The following is a 17,498-nucleotide window of genomic DNA, read 5'->3' on the forward strand; positions in this document are numbered from 1 at the left end:
GAAATGGACATATATTTCCAAGGCAGAATATTGGGTGAACTGGGAGGTGTAACTGGAGCTCTTCAATTTCTGATTTGCTTGCTGTTTAGGTTGTAGAGGTGATAATTCTAGTGGTGCTGTTGAGGATTCCCTGGTGAGTTGATGCAATGCATTTTTAAAATAGTTCACACAGCATTCATGGTACATTGACTAGCAGTGGAGGGAGCAAATGCTTCTGGCAGTGAATGGATTGCCAAGTAAGTGGGATTGCTTTTAATTGGATCTTGCGAAGCTTCTTGCGATGTTGCAAGTTGCACCTATCCAGACAGCAAAGAGTATCCAACTCTGGAATTATGCTTCAAAGAGAGAGGGGCTCTGGAAAGCAAGAGAAGAGTCACCCATCACAGGATATCAAATCTCTGCTGGGTTCTTGCAGCTGCCATAAATCGGTGGTTGGTTTTGTTAAGTTCAATAGTGACCCTAGTGTGGTATTTTGGTGTGATGTCAGAGTACCAACCACAGGTAGCTCGGGTAGAGTGCTGCCATCAATCTTCATTCCTGTGGTGGTTTAAGTGGAGGATAGACCATGAATAAGTTTCAGCAAATGAGGCTTAGATTACATGATAAAGTTGACTATGTAATAACAGCAACATGAAATAACAGCAACATGAAATAACCTTGGCATGTTAACTATTACAAATGAGGTAAAAAAGTGTGTGCGCCTCCATCAGTAGATTGTGCTAGAGTCCATCTGATTCTCCATCCAGAGACTGTGTGACATCAGACTGATCAAAGCTCAGCATAGCTCAAAATTTCACTCTTTCAGAACATTATGTAACACCAAGAATTCCAATCCTGGGTGACCATGTGTAAAGTTTTGAAAATTGCATTGTGCAATTTATCTTCTTAAGGCTATCACACCAATGTAACCAGCAAATGCAGTCTGGAATGAGAATAAAATAATCTCTGCTTTAATACTGCACACAATTCTGATCCTGAATGAGTATTTTGTAAATCATGTTCGTTCTGCATGTTGCGGGAATGGGGTCTTTAATCCTTGTAGGTGTTTGTTGTAGAGTGGCTGTGGGCTTGTGGGCTACAATGATTCATCGTGGTGCTAGGAGTCTTGTTGTCAGTTCAGATAGGTTCTTGATCTAGGGCAGTGCGGTCAGTGTGTTAGGTTGTACTGTGTCCTCCCGTTGTTGTCTGTTTTGTAGGATCTGTGGATGAAGTTGCAGGGATATCCATTTAAAGCGAGGATCTTGTATAAGTGTTCTTCCTTTTCCCGGCCGAGTTCTGGAGTGTTGCAGTGTATCCATTTAAATATGCACGTTCAAACAACATGCAGAACAAACATGGTTTAAAAAATACATGCAACGACTGCCACAAACATTACAGCGGACAGACAGGAAGGAAACTAGCCATCAGAATAAATGAACATCAGCTAGCAGCAATACGGCACGACAAACTCTCCTTAATATTGGTATGTTCAGACAATGAAGACCATCAATTTAACTGGGACAAAGTAACCATAGTAGCCCAAGCCAAACACAGATCCACACGGAATTCCTACAGGCATGGTTCTCCACCCATATTTCAATCAACAAACATATAGAACTGGACCCCAAACACAAACCCATACAGATCAAAACAGGAAATGACATTACTCACCATTACGGACCAGACAGTATAAATTCCAAGCAGAGTAGAATAACATCGCTTCATCGGAGGCTCTACTGATGATATCAACTAGCATGGTGACGAAACGTCTGAACAAAAACGAGCCACCTTGGTGAGCAAGTCATCAACCTCATCCACAAACCGAGCTACAGATCTTTGACAAAATTTAAACATCTGATCCTGAATGCTCCTTATTGAATTTTTAGATTTCTTCCAAAGAACTTCATAACGGCAATGAAGATGGTGAAAGTATTAGATCTGCAACTTCTAGAAGGTAGTCATTTACTTTCTGAAGACAGCAAAGCAACTTAGGCTAGGAGATTTAGTAGGGAACATGTTGAGATTGTAATTGGTTGTTAAACATTCAAGAGGCATTCCAGCTCAGGGTCAACAGGAGGAAGGCCTCAGTTTTGTACACACATACTAGATTGGATAGTTAATTCTGCTCATTCCCTGATAAAATCTGACCATTATTGGTAACTTTCTCTTTCAAAGGAATGCAATCCCATATTCTGTATTGCTGATTAAAGACTATCTACGCTCAATCTATTATTTACTGATAAGCACTTACAGTCATATGAATTCCTATGCTGGCAAAAATGACTATATTCCAAAGGCACAAAAGTATTAGATTTTATAATCACAAGATGACAAATGGAAAAGGCCTGATGTCTCCTTTGGAGATGGTAAATTGTAAGATACTCTTGAAACTCTTACACTTGAGAAAAACCCACAACTGAGAAAGATTTACACTAACCTATTCCACACCCAAGAAAAATATAATGCGCCAAATGTTCCAAGAAATGGCAATCACTCTTGGACTACCACTCTACCCTTAGTCTGCCCTGGAGTTCTGCGTTTCTGGCCTTAACTTCTGATTTGCACCTACAGCACCATGGAGTGCAATTGCTCTGAGAGTCTTTCAAGGCAGTGAACGGTTAACTCCGGAAGCCAAACCATGCACCCTTATTTTTAAACAGCAGTAGCTGCCTTATTCTGGGATTTAAAGGTCCCATCGACATTTTACAAATTATAGCGAGAACTTAGTGTGTGTAAATTAAGTAGATAAGGGAGTAGGATAGATCAGGTGTCAGGGGTTAGTCATGTATGGGGAGATAGGGAAAGATGAGAGTGAAAATGGTCCCCAGTTAGTCAGAGTTATCCAGGAGATTTGAACATAAGAAATAGGAGCAGCAATAAGCCCAATGAACCCTCAAGCCTGCTCCACCATTCAACAAGATCATGGCCTATCTGCTCCAGGCCACAAAACCTCTTTTGTGCCAGCTCATAGATTTCTTAAAACATCAGGGAGATGAAACCTAGACAACAAGGTGCAGGGCTGGATGAACACAGCAGGCCAAGCAGCATCATAGGAGCAGAGAGGCTGACGTTCCGGGCCTAGACCCTTCATCAGATGAAACCTGTCTACTTCCTCTTTAAATACTTTCAGTGATTTGAGAGATTAAAATCTACTCAAAAAGAAACAAAAACTTCTCCTGAATAACTATTCACATAATCAAGTCTGAACTCTTAGAAATGTGAACTATTTGGAACGGTCCATATGCAAGGTAATTGTACACTAAGTTTAAACTTCAGGGCTGTTAATGTACAGTGTGCCACGACCTCCGAGGGGTACTGTAGCACATCTGTTGGAGTATGCCAGAAGATCTGGGCCAATATAAAAAAATACTTGTCTTCTGATGCATTAAGCAACAAGCAAACAAGACAACTGACCTATATTGTATGCAAATAGTAACCAAATGTGACTTTGATTTTGTAGAACATGCCAAACAGGAAATCAAAACACAAATTCTTGAAGTAAAAGCAAAATTCTGCAAATGTTGGAGATATAAAACAAAAACAAAGAGCTGGAAAAACTTAGCAGCTATGGCAGCATGTGCGTGGAGAGGGTAAGTGCAATGAGTAACTCGCTTCCGAACTCCCTGAAGTTTGCTCACCACCTACAAAAGTACAAGTCAGGGAGTGTGAAGGAATATGCCCAACTTGCCTGGATCAGTGCATCTCCTACAACACTCAAGGAGATTGACACCATTCAGGACAAAGCAGCCCACTTGATTGGCACCGCATCCACAAACATGCAGTCACTCCACCACCACTGCTAAGTAGAAGTAGTGTTTACTATAACATGCACTGCAGAAATCTGACAAAGATCCTTAGACAGTCCCTTCCAACCCACGAACAGTTCCATTTAGAAGGACAAGGATATGTGACATGTGGGAAAACCACCACCTGGAAGTTCCCCTCCAAACTGCTCAATATCCTGACTTGGAAATATATCTTCGCTCCTTCAGTGTCACTGGATAAAAATCCTGGAATTCCTTCCCTAATGGCATCACGGGTCAACCTACAGCACATGGACTATAGAGGTTCAAGGCAGCAGCATACCACCACCTTCTCAAGAACGACTATGAATGGGCAATAAATGCTGGCCCTGCTAGCAACATCCACATTCCACGAATTAATTTTAAAAACTGAGTCCAATATGACTTCTTCCGAACTGAGGTGCTGAACAACCATCATACTGGACTGAGATAGTAGGAACTGCCGATGCTGGAGAATATGAGATAACAAGGTGTAGAGCAGGATGAACACAGCAGGCCAGGCAGCATCGGCGGTGCAAGGAAGCTGCTGTTTCGGGTCGAGACCCTTCTTCAGACATGGGTGCGGGGAAGGGAGGAGTCTGGGATGGACGGACGGACAGACAGACAGACGAATAGAAGATGGATATAGGAGTAGATAGGTGGAGAGGAGACAGACAGGTCAAGGAGGCGGGGTTGGAGCCAGTAAAGGTGATTGTAGGTAGGGAGTTAGGGAGGAGATAAGTCGGTCCAGGGAGGACGGACAGGTCAAGGAGGCGGGATAAGGTTAGTGGTTAAGAGATGGGGGTGGGGCTTGAGGTGGGAGGAATGGTTAGGGAGGCAGGGACGAGCTGGGCTGGTTTTGGGATGCGGTCAGGAGAGGGGAGATTTTGAAGCTTGTGAAGTCCACATTGATACGATTGGGCTGCAGGGTTCCCAAACGAAATATGAGATGCTGTTCCTGCAGCCTTCGAGTGGCATCACCTTTCCCCACCAGCCCCACCACCCCGGCATTTTTCCCTGCAACCGCAGCAAGTGCTACACTTGCCCCTACACCTCCCCCCTCACCCCCATCCCAGGCCCTAAGAAGACCTTCCACATCAAAACAGATGTCCACCTGCATATCTGATAATGTGGTATACTGTATCTGCTGTTCCCGTTGTGGCCTCCTCTACATAGGGGAAACCAAGCGGAGGCTTGGGGACCGGTTTGTGGAACACCTACGCTCGGTTCGCAACAAACAACTACACCTCCCAGTCGCGAACCACTTCAACTCCCCCTCCCACTCCTTGGACGACATGTCCATCCTGGGCCTCCTGCATTGCCACAATGATGCCACCCGAAGGCTGCAGAAACAGCATCTCATATTTCGCTTGGGAACCCTGCAGCCCAAAGGTATCAATGTGGACTTCACAAGCTTCAAAATCTCCCCTCCCCCTACCGCATCCCAAAGCCAGCCCAGCTCGTCCCCGCCTCCCTAACCATTCCTCCCACCTCAAGCCCCACCCCCACCTCCTACCTACTAACCTCATCCCGCCTCCTTGATGTGTCCGTCCTCCCTGGACCGACCTATTCCCCTCCCTAACTCCCTACCTACATTCACCTTTACTGGCTCCAACCCTGCCTCTTTGACCTGTCTGTCTCCTCTCCACCTATCTTCTCCTTTATCCATCTTCTATCCGCCTCCGCCTCCCCCTCTCTCCCTATTTATTTCAGAATCCCGTTCCCCTCCCCCATTTCTGAAGGGTCTCGACCCGAAACGTCATATTCCATCATACTGGACTAGCAGGCTACGTGCATGCTGAATTTTTATGTTAGATCTTGTAACTTCTCCATTCCAGTTTTTAATTTTCAAGTAGTTTCCAAGCCTGACAAAGAGACCAGTGAACTTACATGAAGAAAGAAAGTAACGCAACATCGTGGCAATAGGACAATAATGAAGACCAAAGGGGGAAGCATCAGACAACATCTGGTATATTACAAGCTACCTGCAGCACAGCAGAGGCTGCCTGTATGATGAAATCCCGGGAAACAGGGCTACTCCACATAGAGTACTTGAACAGAACAAGGAGTAGCATATTTGAAGGGCAGCTGGATCAGTAGCACTTGGTAACTGAATTAGCTCAGGGTCAACCTTTGCAGTCAGTTTCGAATGAGGATAAAAATTCTGCCAGGCATTGAAGTGATCTGAGGTGCATGCCCAGACAAAAATGCCAAGTGAGACTTAGGACCAGGGGACAAAAAGGGGCAACAGTGCCACTGGGATGAGCACAGCAGACATTGAGCTGTAAACAAAAAGGGAAGAGAATATAAAAGAACAGGAGCAGTGCTGCAAACATCTTGGTGGAGAAATTTAAAACCTCCTGCAAGTTGGGAACATCCGCAAAAGATAGCAACACCAGCAAAATGACACCCAATTCCCCAGCATGAACTGGAAGGCCACAGATTACCTGATAAAGTTTAGGGTTTTTTCTTCCCCCCCCCCCCCCCCCCCAAGTATGCTTTTCAAGATTTATTTATTATAGAATTGGGCAAGCAACCGGTGAAAACAAATACATAGCTATCGTAAATGAGGTAATCCATGTATTTAACACTTTGTGCCTGCCTAAAGATGAGAAGTATGCCGTTAAGCTATGAAACAGTTAGAGAATCAATTTTTGGTGAAGTCACCCTTCAGAAATTGGAGCTAATAGCTTACCAACACCAAACATAAAAATCAAATCAAGCACTCATTGTCAGTGCCATGACAAGGCCAGGGACTGCCATTTTCAGCATGCTGAGATGTCTGAACAGTTACGGATTCAGTTCTGAGGAGGGGTCACCGGGCCCGAAACATTAATCTGTTTTCTCCTTCACAGATGCTGCCAGACCTGCTGAGCTTTTCCAGCAACTTTGTTTTTATTACGGATTTTATCATTGTGTTAATGCCAAAGCCTTCCATAAAAGCATTATAGAGAAACAGCACAGTACTAAAAGATGGCAATAAAGATGAACCAAACTGTAGCTTCAAGCATTGGCTCAGCAACCAAGGAAGCCAAGTGACAAGTATGGTCTCCTTTTCCAATCATGAAGTTCTCCTCTGAAGGAATGCATTGGCTCATCAATGCGGGAATCTAATTCTGGAAGTGCAACTAATGGTTACAGTAAGAAATGTCAAAACAAGAGTTTGTGCAGCAAATAGCAAAACAGGGAAAGTGTCAAAGACCAATAGATGCAAGCACATACACAGGATTGATGTCAAAATAGATCAAGGTAAGGATTCAGAATCGATAAATTTTTAAACTAGAAAGCAAGCAGGCTTTCTACATTGAGAATGTGACATGCTGTGCAAATGAACAAAACAACAAGAATAAGTCTTTAGCCAATCGAGCCAGCTCCATCATTCAATTATAACATCTTTCATGTGCATGATCTCCATATCCCTTAGTGGTACTCGTCTCCAGAAAACCATTAATTTCCATCTTGACCATGGTTAATTATTAAACTTCCATAGTCCTTTTTTTTGGGGGCGGTGTAGAATTCCAAAGGTTTGCTACCCAAACAAAGAAATTCTTCATTTTAGTCTTAAATAAACTATCCCTTATCAAGGGTAAACTCACCAAAGGACATCTAAATCTATAAGAATGTTCTAAGTTTCAATAAGGTAACCCTCAATCTCTGAAACTTGAGGAAATATAACCCAGTCTCCTCATTAAGACATTCCTGCCACTCCAGAAATGAATCTAGTGAATATCTGTTGCTCTCCCTCTCTGACAAAATACATCCTTCTTTAGAATAAGGGGACTAAACCTGTAATGCAATAATGCAGGAGAGGTCTCACCAAGCTCTATATATTGAGGCAAGGTTTCTTTACAGCTGTACTCAAATCCCCTTGCAATGAAGGCCAAAATACCAATAGCCTTCCTAATTGCTTGTTGTTCCTGCTTGCTAACTAAATTAATCATGAAGGCACTTTTGGACACCCACAGTTCCCAAACTCTAACTATTTAAGAAACATTCTGCCTTTTTTTTTCCTATCACAGTAAATAAAGGGCCACAGACATTTATGTCACTTAGAAAAAGTGAACTGTTTATGAAGCTTCTGAGGCACTATTTTGCATTATACAGAGAACAGGTGAGGAGCTAGATTCCCAAGTCTAATTTAGCCAGAACAGGAACTAGATCCACCTTGTTGGCATTATTCTGAACCACATGCTAGTTAAATCCATTCCTCAGTTAGTGGTTCCAAGGTACAACCAGCAACTCACCTGAAGAAAAATGGTAAACACATGCTTACTGCCAAAGACGAAAGAACATAAGTAGATGCCAACATCTTTCTAGTCAGAATCCTGATGGATGTGTATCTGACTGTTGGGATTAAATGATACCAATCCTCAGCGTCCAAAGTGACTGCGTGCAATAGGTCACCTATTTATTGCATTGGTGCAATGACATTGCAATACAGCTAAAACAAATCTGCAGCAGCACCAAAAGTATTCTACTTGGCAGACACAGGTTGACTGGCAACATCTGGGTCACCACTGAGTATGGAAGTCACTATGCTGACCATCTGACACATCGCAATACACTAAATGCAGAAGAGGCCAGAAATGATCTTAGCGAGTCACACTGTGATAGCGAAGAAATGACTAATGGTAAACTATTTAATTTCAGACAATACCAATGAAAAGCTAAGATCAGCCTGATTTTGATCATTAAGCTCAAATGTAACGATTCCACAGTAAGAGTCATGTTGGAAACAGATCTTCACAGATTTGACATAATTACAGAGGCATATGTGAAGATTGGTCTTCTGAATGTTGTGCAAGACCCAAGTCCTCCATTGGCAAGCTCCAAATGTAGATATACCAACCTCTGACTAGAATTCATGATGAGTGCCTGCAAAATGCAGAATGCTTCCAGTATTTTAGAAGTTATCTTTCTTAGAAGCTGACACTGACAAAAGAAATTCAACATTGCCTGAAATCTGATGCAGCCTGTATCCACTTCCTCAAATGGCCATTTGAAGGTTGCAACATCAATAGTGAAATTAAGTTCATGGCCTATCATGCAGTCATGGGCCCTACAGTACCATGTACAACATGTACAACCTACTGGAGGCACTTCAAAACATTACAGCCCTCTGTCAATACTACCTGCAGAATCCTCTGTATTACCAACTAGGAGGACAGGTGCACCAAGAGTGTTCACTCACAAACATCAAGGTTATGAATATCTACTATCAGCTTCCTTGGGTTAGTCGTATAGTTCAGATGCCAGATACAAGGTTCTCAAAGCAGATCATCTTATCCCAGCTCAGAGTAGACTAAAGGAAGTATTTCAAGGATGCTTTGATAGCCAGCATGAGAAAAATGCAACACTGATCACAACTCCAGAAACATCGCTGCCTTGAATCAAAGCACAGATTGTGGGAACACTCCCTGTACTTTAAGACTCGACAATGGAAAATTAAAAATTACAAGTGAGATAGTGAAAAGGACAAGCCATGACTTGAACTAATAATACACAACAATACATCTCACATGACAATTGCCCAATGTACCATAAAGGCTAGCGATCCCAACTGGGGCATCAGTACCCATCTTCAGAGTCATGGAAGACAATCATCCTTGCCAGTGAATAGCAGCCAACAACAGATCTGTTTCTCAGCTCTCTTGTAACTTGTGTATATTAAATCTAGTCTGCAAACAAAGGGACCTGCTTATAGTTTACCAATCCTCTGCTTGATTGAGGTGTGATGAAAGTAACTATCACACTTAGAGTTCAAAAACAAACTAGGAATGAGGGAGAAACTTAGCAGGTTTGGCAGCATCTGCGGAGAGAGAAACATTTCATGTCCGGTATGACTTTCCTTCAGAAGTCATTGAAGTCACAGAAGTCTTATTCTGAACAGTCATACCGGACTTGAAATGTCAACTTTTTCTCTCTCAGCAGATGTTGCCAGACATGCTGAGCTTCTACAGCATGGTGTTTGCTTTAGATTTCCAGCACCCACAGTATTTTGCTTTTATACTTAAAAAGTACAATTTCTGTAAACACTGTTCATAACTCAAGCACCAGGAAACCACATAAAAGCAAAAACGGCAGTCCACAGTATGGTGGCAATCACATTCATTCACCCACTCACGATCGGTCTTAGCTCAAATTCAGCAGGAAACATTATTGAGTGTTTGGGGTCTGTGGTACAATGGTAGCATCCCTAACTCTGCATCAGAGGTCCACCTCAGATGTGACAGCCACAGGTAGTGTGTAATAATATATCCAAACAGGTCGATTAAAAAAAAAGCCTCACTGTGACTTGTCCAAGGAATGTTTTCCCTGTGATGTCGGTAGCCACATCAGACAAGGAAGTCATACTACGAGGAATCGCTAAAGCTTGTAACGAAGGCAATGACTTACTAGTGTTTATTGCATCAGCAATATCAACTAAGATCAATACCACCAGAAAGATGACAAGTATGCTCAAGAGAAGTGTGAGAGAATGCAGCCAAGGTAGAGGTGGATGACGCTGAAATTGATATAAATATGTTTTAGACAGGCTATGTGAAACTTGAACCCAGTCACTTTCAGACATAGCAACTATCCTCAAGTGATAATGACCATTTGGTTGCTCAGACACAGATGCTTTCACGGATGCAGACAGATCGGTCAATGTCATGGTAGACAAAACATTCACTAAATCTTCAGGACTGCCGCATTATCTCCAAACTAGGGAATAGGAAATTTTCCTTTACAGTGACGAAGCAGAAAGTTCTCAAGGCTTAGATACTGATGTTTCATTTACACTAGATTGCTTCATCCTACATCATATCTGGAGAATGTGGTGATGTAATTATCAGTTTCCACAAGCAACAGGTCTATACAGAACTGCAGTTGTGATGAATACCATCAACATTCTAAAACTGAATTGAAATTTTCACTGGTACCAGAAAACTGCAAAGGTGTTATCAGCAAATTGCATATAGACCTCAATGTGTCCCCAGTCGCACAATCCCAATTACCATTTCAGAAAGCAGGTTGATAAAGAACTTCAGGGTCAACTTGGACTTTGAGAAAGTCGAGGATGAGCCTACCCCTGGGTCCGAGCCACACGAGTCAAGTAACCCAAGAACAAAGATTAGAATCTACATTGATATGTGGTCAACAAAAACAATAAGCAAGGCAGACACTTGAAAGTGAACAGTATTAAACACTTTTCTAAAACTTGACCTCAGTGCAGGCTATCAAATTGAGTTTGCAGAAAAATCAAGGTATCCTTAACAGTATTCTCCACTCAGACTTTTTTCATACAGGAGGCTCAACCTTTGAATTGATTCAGCAGCAAATCTTTAACACTGAGGATTAAGTGTACACTTCAATAACATGAAGGTATAGCAAAACATTGGTGATGACATCCTCATCTATGGTTGCACTGACTGTAAACTCAAGACACACCTACGACACCTAAGAGAATGTAGTCTTAAAGCCACTATTAAATCATAGCAAAATTGAATTCTTCATCCACGTTTTCAGCAGTGAAGGAGTATAATCTGAAGGCATTGCAAGCACAGTGGATCCTACAAACAAACAGGAAGTCTTAAGTCTGTCAGGACTCATCACATATTGATGTTTCATTCCTAACCTTGCTATGTTATTTGTCAATGTGATCTGACAAAGCAGACCAAGTAGGAGAGGACTGCTTAACATAATCCAGTTGTCAGCAAGCTGCATATATACCTACTACAAGCCACAGCCCTGTTGACTTAGGTGAAATGATATTGGCTGGCAAGCAGTTCTTGGGAGAGCATGAGAGAGAGAGAGCAAGCATGAGGACCCTCAATCATATGGAGTACCTTACACTTTCATTTCTACTTGTATGGAAGACAGTTTGGCGATAACCAAAATCAACCACAATTCACACAGAAATCCACCTACTCAAAACTCCAAGATCACAACCTTCTGGTCTTTCAATCCTGGTTGAGTAGCCCAGCAGACTATTTTTTGCAACATCCATTGATCAAGACTGACTGCTGGCATGAAGAAAGAGGGTTATCAAATGACACCTTGACCACATAAGCCTACATGTGGTGCCCAAGTTACTATAATTAGCGGATATCAAAACAGCAACAAAACAAGATGTAGCATTGCAAATATGTATGGGGGCCATAAATCATAAAATTAGAAATTCATGATCAAGCATGTGTCTACAAATTATTCACACATCTGATCTTCACAGCATTCAAAATGAGTTCATTGTTATGAGCAGTACTGAATATTGTCTTATGTGGCAGATGACTGTTGCTCCACAGTCACTGCAGAAACGTGTTGTGGATATTGTACGATATTCATCAGGGAACTGAAAAACATACAAGTGTGAATTGTACATAGGTTAGGCTAGGCAAGGATAGAAGATTTCCTTCTCCAAAAGATATCAGCAAACCAATTAAACAACAATCCAGTGGGTTTGTAGTCATTTTCACTGAATCCACCTTTTTTAAAATCAATGAACTGAATTCAGGTCCCCTAGCTATCCGAGTAGGATATGAACGCAGTTCTGATTTTTGGTCCAGGCTTCAGGATTACTATTCTAGTGACACAGCCACAATGGTACTGACCCAAATGAACAATGGATAAATGATTGAACAGGGACTCGAAGATAAAAAAGGGAAAGTCAAATGGCTCCTTTGCATTCGGTTGCCAAAATAAGCCCCATCATTAACTACACTGCTTGAACCACTACTTTCAACATGGGTGTCCTGAGGATATTGTAGCTGCATTCCTCCAATCACCTGCTGCCTGACCCCAGTTCCCAAGCATGACGTGATAAAATGACTGATGTTATAAACCATCAGTACATGGCCCAATTGCCAGGCAACAGAAATGCCTGTTGGGTCACATATTTGGCTTTATTCCAGGTGATCACACAGACCAAGGGAAACAAGAGGCTTTTATATGATGTTATATTTCACCAAGTTCAGAACCACTCAGTTGACAATATCCGATTAAAAGACAATTTCTCAATCTTTCATCTTACATATTTTAACCCAACAGCGAATAAGTGAAGAGACACTGCTAATTTCTAAATATCGGTCTGGTTATAAGATTCTGTACTATACCTTAAACCATTTCATTCTCCCTATGCAACATTGCTTAGCTCCATCCTTTCTTCAGGTTATCTGCTGCCAAAACCCTCATCTATGCTTTTGTTAAATCTAGATTTTACTAGTCCATCTCACTTCATGCCAATCTCCCATATACAAGCCTGATAAAATTCAGGGCTCCAAAACTCTGCTCCACATATCCTGTCTAAAGCAAAGTTCCACTTACTCACCACCACCCCCACTCCCGTCATTACAATGGTTTCCAGCTAGAAATGTTTCAATTTTAAAATTTTCAATCTTGTCTTCAAACTTCTGCATGGCCTCACCACCTCCTTTTCTGTATAATTTCCTCCAGCAGCAGAACAGAGAGATATCGGCACTCCTCCAAAATTGAATGCGTGCGCGGGTCTGAATCAGCAGCTGTGCTTCCAGCCACCCAGTGTATCAGCTTTGAAATTCCCTATCTTGACCTTTTTGCCTCTCTTCCCACCTTAAAAATTATATTTAAAAGTTTAATGATTGATCAAGCTTCTGGTCACATGTTCTAATATTTCTTTATGTGGCTGGCTGTCAAATCCATGAAATATCACTCCTATAAAGTGCATTGGGGTATTTTCCTTGAGTAAAAGCATTATCCAATAGACATCTTTGTTGTGAAAAGAAAATATCTTCTCCAATGTTTAGGTTACTTATATTGAAAATCCTCTAGTCAGTAAAAAGGCAGCATTCACCTCACAGTGCCACCAAATATTCATATGAACATATGAATCTGGACCAGAAGTCAGCCTTATAATCTTTTAAGCCTATTCAACCATAGAAACAGAAAATCGGGGCAGCAGTATGCTATTCAGTCCTATGAGCTTGCTCTGCCATTCAGTATGACTGTGGCTGATCATTCAACTCAATGCCTTGTTCCCACTTTCTCCCCATTGGCCTAAGAATTATATCTAATTCTTTCTTGAAAACATTCAATGTTTTGGCCTCAATCGCTTTCAGTGGAAGACAATTCCACACGCTCACCACTCTCTAAGTGAAGAAATTTCTCATCTCAGTCCTAAATGGTCGTGATCCCTGGTTACAGATCCCCTAGTCATAGGGAACATCTTTCTTGTGGTTACCCTGTTTAGTCCTGTTAGAATTTTGTAGGTTTCTATGAGCTCTAAGGAGTTTTGGTCCAGTTGATCCAGTCTGTCTTCAAATATCAGTCTTGTCATCCCAAGAATCGGTCTGCTATTCAATAAGGTTGTGGGTGATCTGTTTATGTTTTGAATTAACACATTTCCATTTACCCCAAAACCATTTAAAACCTTTGCCTATCAAGAATCTACTTCTGCAATAAAAATATTCAATGATCCTGCCTCCACTAACTTCTTAACTACAGTCTCAAAGTTGCACAGCCTTCAGATAAATTTTCTTCTGATCTTTGTCCTAAAGCGTGGCTCTTAAATTTTTAAAACTTACTCATGGATAAATTGACCACAATTAAGTATTCCATGTACAAAACAGAACTGTTTCCAAGTGGTGAGCACAAAATTAAAACTAGTACAAGGTCAACTTTTTAGAAATGTGAAATTAACAATACTCCAGGGTTTATAGTTCTAATGTTATAGCTGTTCTGACTAATGAAGAAAATCAAATATTTCCATCAGCAGATAAAAGCAAATTCCCTGTTACAACAATAGCAGAGAAACCTACTAACTCTAAACTATAACTGTGCAAATATAACTCAGTACTGCCCTCTCACAAGACTGTGAAAACAGACAGAACACCTTTAAGTTTTGCCTTAATTACAAAGTACAAATTAAACAAATATGAACATTTATAAACCCACCCTGAACTATTGGTATATTTGATCGTAAACTTGATTCATTTTTCAAAGTTTGCAACTCTCCTACACATTTCAGATACAACCAGGCTTTCTAGGCATTTCCACCTGACTTTTATGACCCCACTCCAGACTAAGCGGCAGACTATGCACCATAAATTGAGCCAAGGGAGGCTTCAGGGATTTACATTCGTTATATAAAATTAAAAAAATACTCTTACTCACGCTTATAGAAAAGAGGCCGTAAAAGGCGACCATTAAGAACATTTCAAAAAAAAAACTAAACGTATTGAATGTTAATAAGGATTTTCGATTCTAATGTTGACCAATGCAACGATTTCCTACACGTATACCGCCTTGCAATAATAAATCCGCCTGTAGGGGCGAAAACAACTGGTTACGGAAATGAGACATGTATTACTGCAGGTGCTTACAGAGTAAAATGATTTCCTAGCATATTTACATCATATAGATTAAAAAAAGGCGATTGGAGTAATTTGTTGAACTTCCCATAATTTCTAAGCAATAATGACGAAAGCTAGAAAACAGTAAAGTAGAGACACCCCTCCCTTTTCCAAGCCTGTCATACACACCTTCACTGCGGATCTACAAACATTGATCTAGGTCAGCACCATCGCAAGGTTAAAATGTTCAATGGGCGAGACCGCTGATAAATTATTCTGAAAATTAAACCTCTCTAAGGGAGAAATAAGGGACAAAACGTACTTAACTCAGGGCAATGTCACAAATCTCAACACGTGTTTGTAATGGGAGTGACGGATAAGCTCTCACACGTGCGTTTATAGATGCATTTCAGATAAACGACAGTATCATTAAACAGAGGTGGATCGCAACAGGAGTGCGTGTTTCAAATGTGCAGACTGGGCACAGGGTTTTTTCCCCACCCTTCCTCTTACGAACCAGTAGCCACACGTGTATTACAAACATTGTTAGAGCAGGAACATGGCAGACTGCAAGGTGGTGAATCAAGGTTAACGCTGATGAGTTATTGATCGCTGTCTGGTGGTTGGGAGGAGGGCGATGGGGAAGGGCGACATTGCTCAGACTTTGGGTGTTTAATTTCGTTACTCACACTCTGGGGAGCTGCAGGGGCGGCGCTCCTCGCCGCTGGAAGACGCCGTCCACGAACACCCCGTTTTTGCCCAGACACCGCAGGTAGAATCCGGCGGCGACGGAGGGATCCCCGCCGCGGAAGATCTCCAGGTGGCGGCGGGAGATGAAGCTCGAGTGGCCCATGTTGACGTCCACTTGGCCCTGGCTGGAGTTGCGGCCGATGGTCACGCTCCTCTTCTTCATGAGGAACTCGAAGTCGCGGCCCTCCAGGCGGGCCAGCACCTCGGAGCCGGTGATACCCCCGCCGCCGCCGCCGCCCGAGTGATGGTGATGGGGGTTAGCCGGGGCCGAGGACGAAGAGGAGTCGCCGCCGCCTCCGTTCAGATCCTCCCCGGGCTCCCAGTGAACCTGGACCCGGGACGGGCTGCACGGAGCCGACTTGAGGGCCAAAAGGGCCCGGGCCCCGCAGTCGGTGCTGCTGCTGCTACTATTATTGTTATTATTATTGATGGCATTGGGGTTCGAATCCGTCAGATCCGCGGTGGCGGCAGACATTTTATATTGTATTTTTTAATAAAAAAAATTAACGGGGATCAATTTATTGTATTTTTTCTCTCTCCCCACAACAGCAGCAGTGGCGGCGGCGGCGGCAGCCCAGAAACGGTTGGGGAGGGGGTAAGGACAGAAAATCAACAGTAACCAAACTTGACGCCGGAAGAAACGTCAACCAGCCCGTCTGATGGACAGGTCCGCCGACAAATCGGAGTCCCGATCTGCTGCCCGCCCTGATCGATGGCTCCGCCGACCAATTGGAACCCGGCGCACCGCCTCCCCGTGCCGAAGGGTGATTGCCGTCTACGCCAATGGCTGCGGTGCGCTAGGAGGGGGCGGGGACTCCGCTTTCCCCAGCACGTTCGGTCGAAGCGCAAAGGGTCGGTGCTGCGGAAAGGAGAAGAGGGAGAGAGGTCCCGGACTGGATTATAGCCCATTGGCGGAACGGATTCCGTTTTAGCGGCATTGGCGGCCGACAGGGGGCAGCTTTCGATTCGCCACCTGTTGTTTGCGGCGTCCCGGATACAGGTTGCGGTGTTGGTGCGGCCCTCCCCGCTTTATGCCGCCCGCTGTGGACGGGCAGGAATCCGTTTTCGCATTCGACATCATCGTGACAGTTGCGGCGCCGAAGGACATTTCAACTCTTTGAGAATACGGAGTTGGGCTCGGGGCGGGCGGAGTTGGGTTAGAATCTCTTCTCAACCAGCAGCACCACTCTTTCCCACTACCCGCCCCCCACCCCCCCAATAAAAACCCCGATTCCGAGCAGGGATTTGGGTTGTGGATGAGAATTCCGGTCCGGGCTTTGCGGCCGGCCGGCATCCGTCGCTTTGACGGGCCGAGGGGTTTGGGTGGTGTAAGGGGAAAGCCGCTCCGCTTAATACAAGGGGATGACGGGGGGGGGGGGAAACCGGGAGGAAAATACAAACAAACTGCCTGTGCCGCCAGCTGGGCCCTGGTGGAGGTGTTTGGGGGGTGGTGTGTGCGGATCTGGCCCTCCCCTCCCCCCCACTCTGACATGTGCTCCGCTCAGTGGCGCTGGTGGCAATGGCTCTCTCTCTCTCACAGTGTATGTGTCTTGTCTGGCCCTGCCCCTAGGCGCACGGGGAGTGTTTGTAAACACTGAGCCTCAGCAGCAGTAGCAAGGGAGGGGCAGCACTCTCACACAGCCAATAGACAGCCTCATTGCATTCTCTGTCGGATGCACAC

The 17,498-nt window shown here is 43.5% G+C and overlaps 1 protein-coding gene across 4 annotated transcripts in view; it reads right to left on the reverse strand.

Annotated features, from left to right (window-relative positions):
• Window positions 1-16,482, reverse strand: part of foxk2b (forkhead box K2b) — an 89,642-nt gene extending 73,160 nt beyond the window's left edge. For 2 of the 4 annotated variants that reach the window (XM_020517671.2, XM_048611009.1), the window contains exon 1: window positions 15,757-16,465. In XM_020517671.2, coding sequence (XP_020373260.1) covers window positions 15,757-16,292 — 536 coding nt within the window. In that variant the 5' untranslated portion in view covers window positions 16,293-16,465. Of the gene's footprint in view, window positions 1-15,756 lie in introns of all 4 variants that reach the window. The other 2 variants (XM_020517670.2, XM_048611010.1) reach the window with 2 other exon arrangements.
• Between the last annotated feature and the right edge of the window lie 1,016 nt (window positions 16,483-17,498).

This window comes from Rhincodon typus, chromosome 23 (assembly GCF_021869965.1).
Source record: "Rhincodon typus isolate 14 chromosome 23, sRhiTyp1.1, whole genome shotgun sequence".
Classification (NCBI taxonomy): domain Eukaryota; kingdom Metazoa; phylum Chordata; class Chondrichthyes; order Orectolobiformes; family Rhincodontidae; genus Rhincodon; species Rhincodon typus.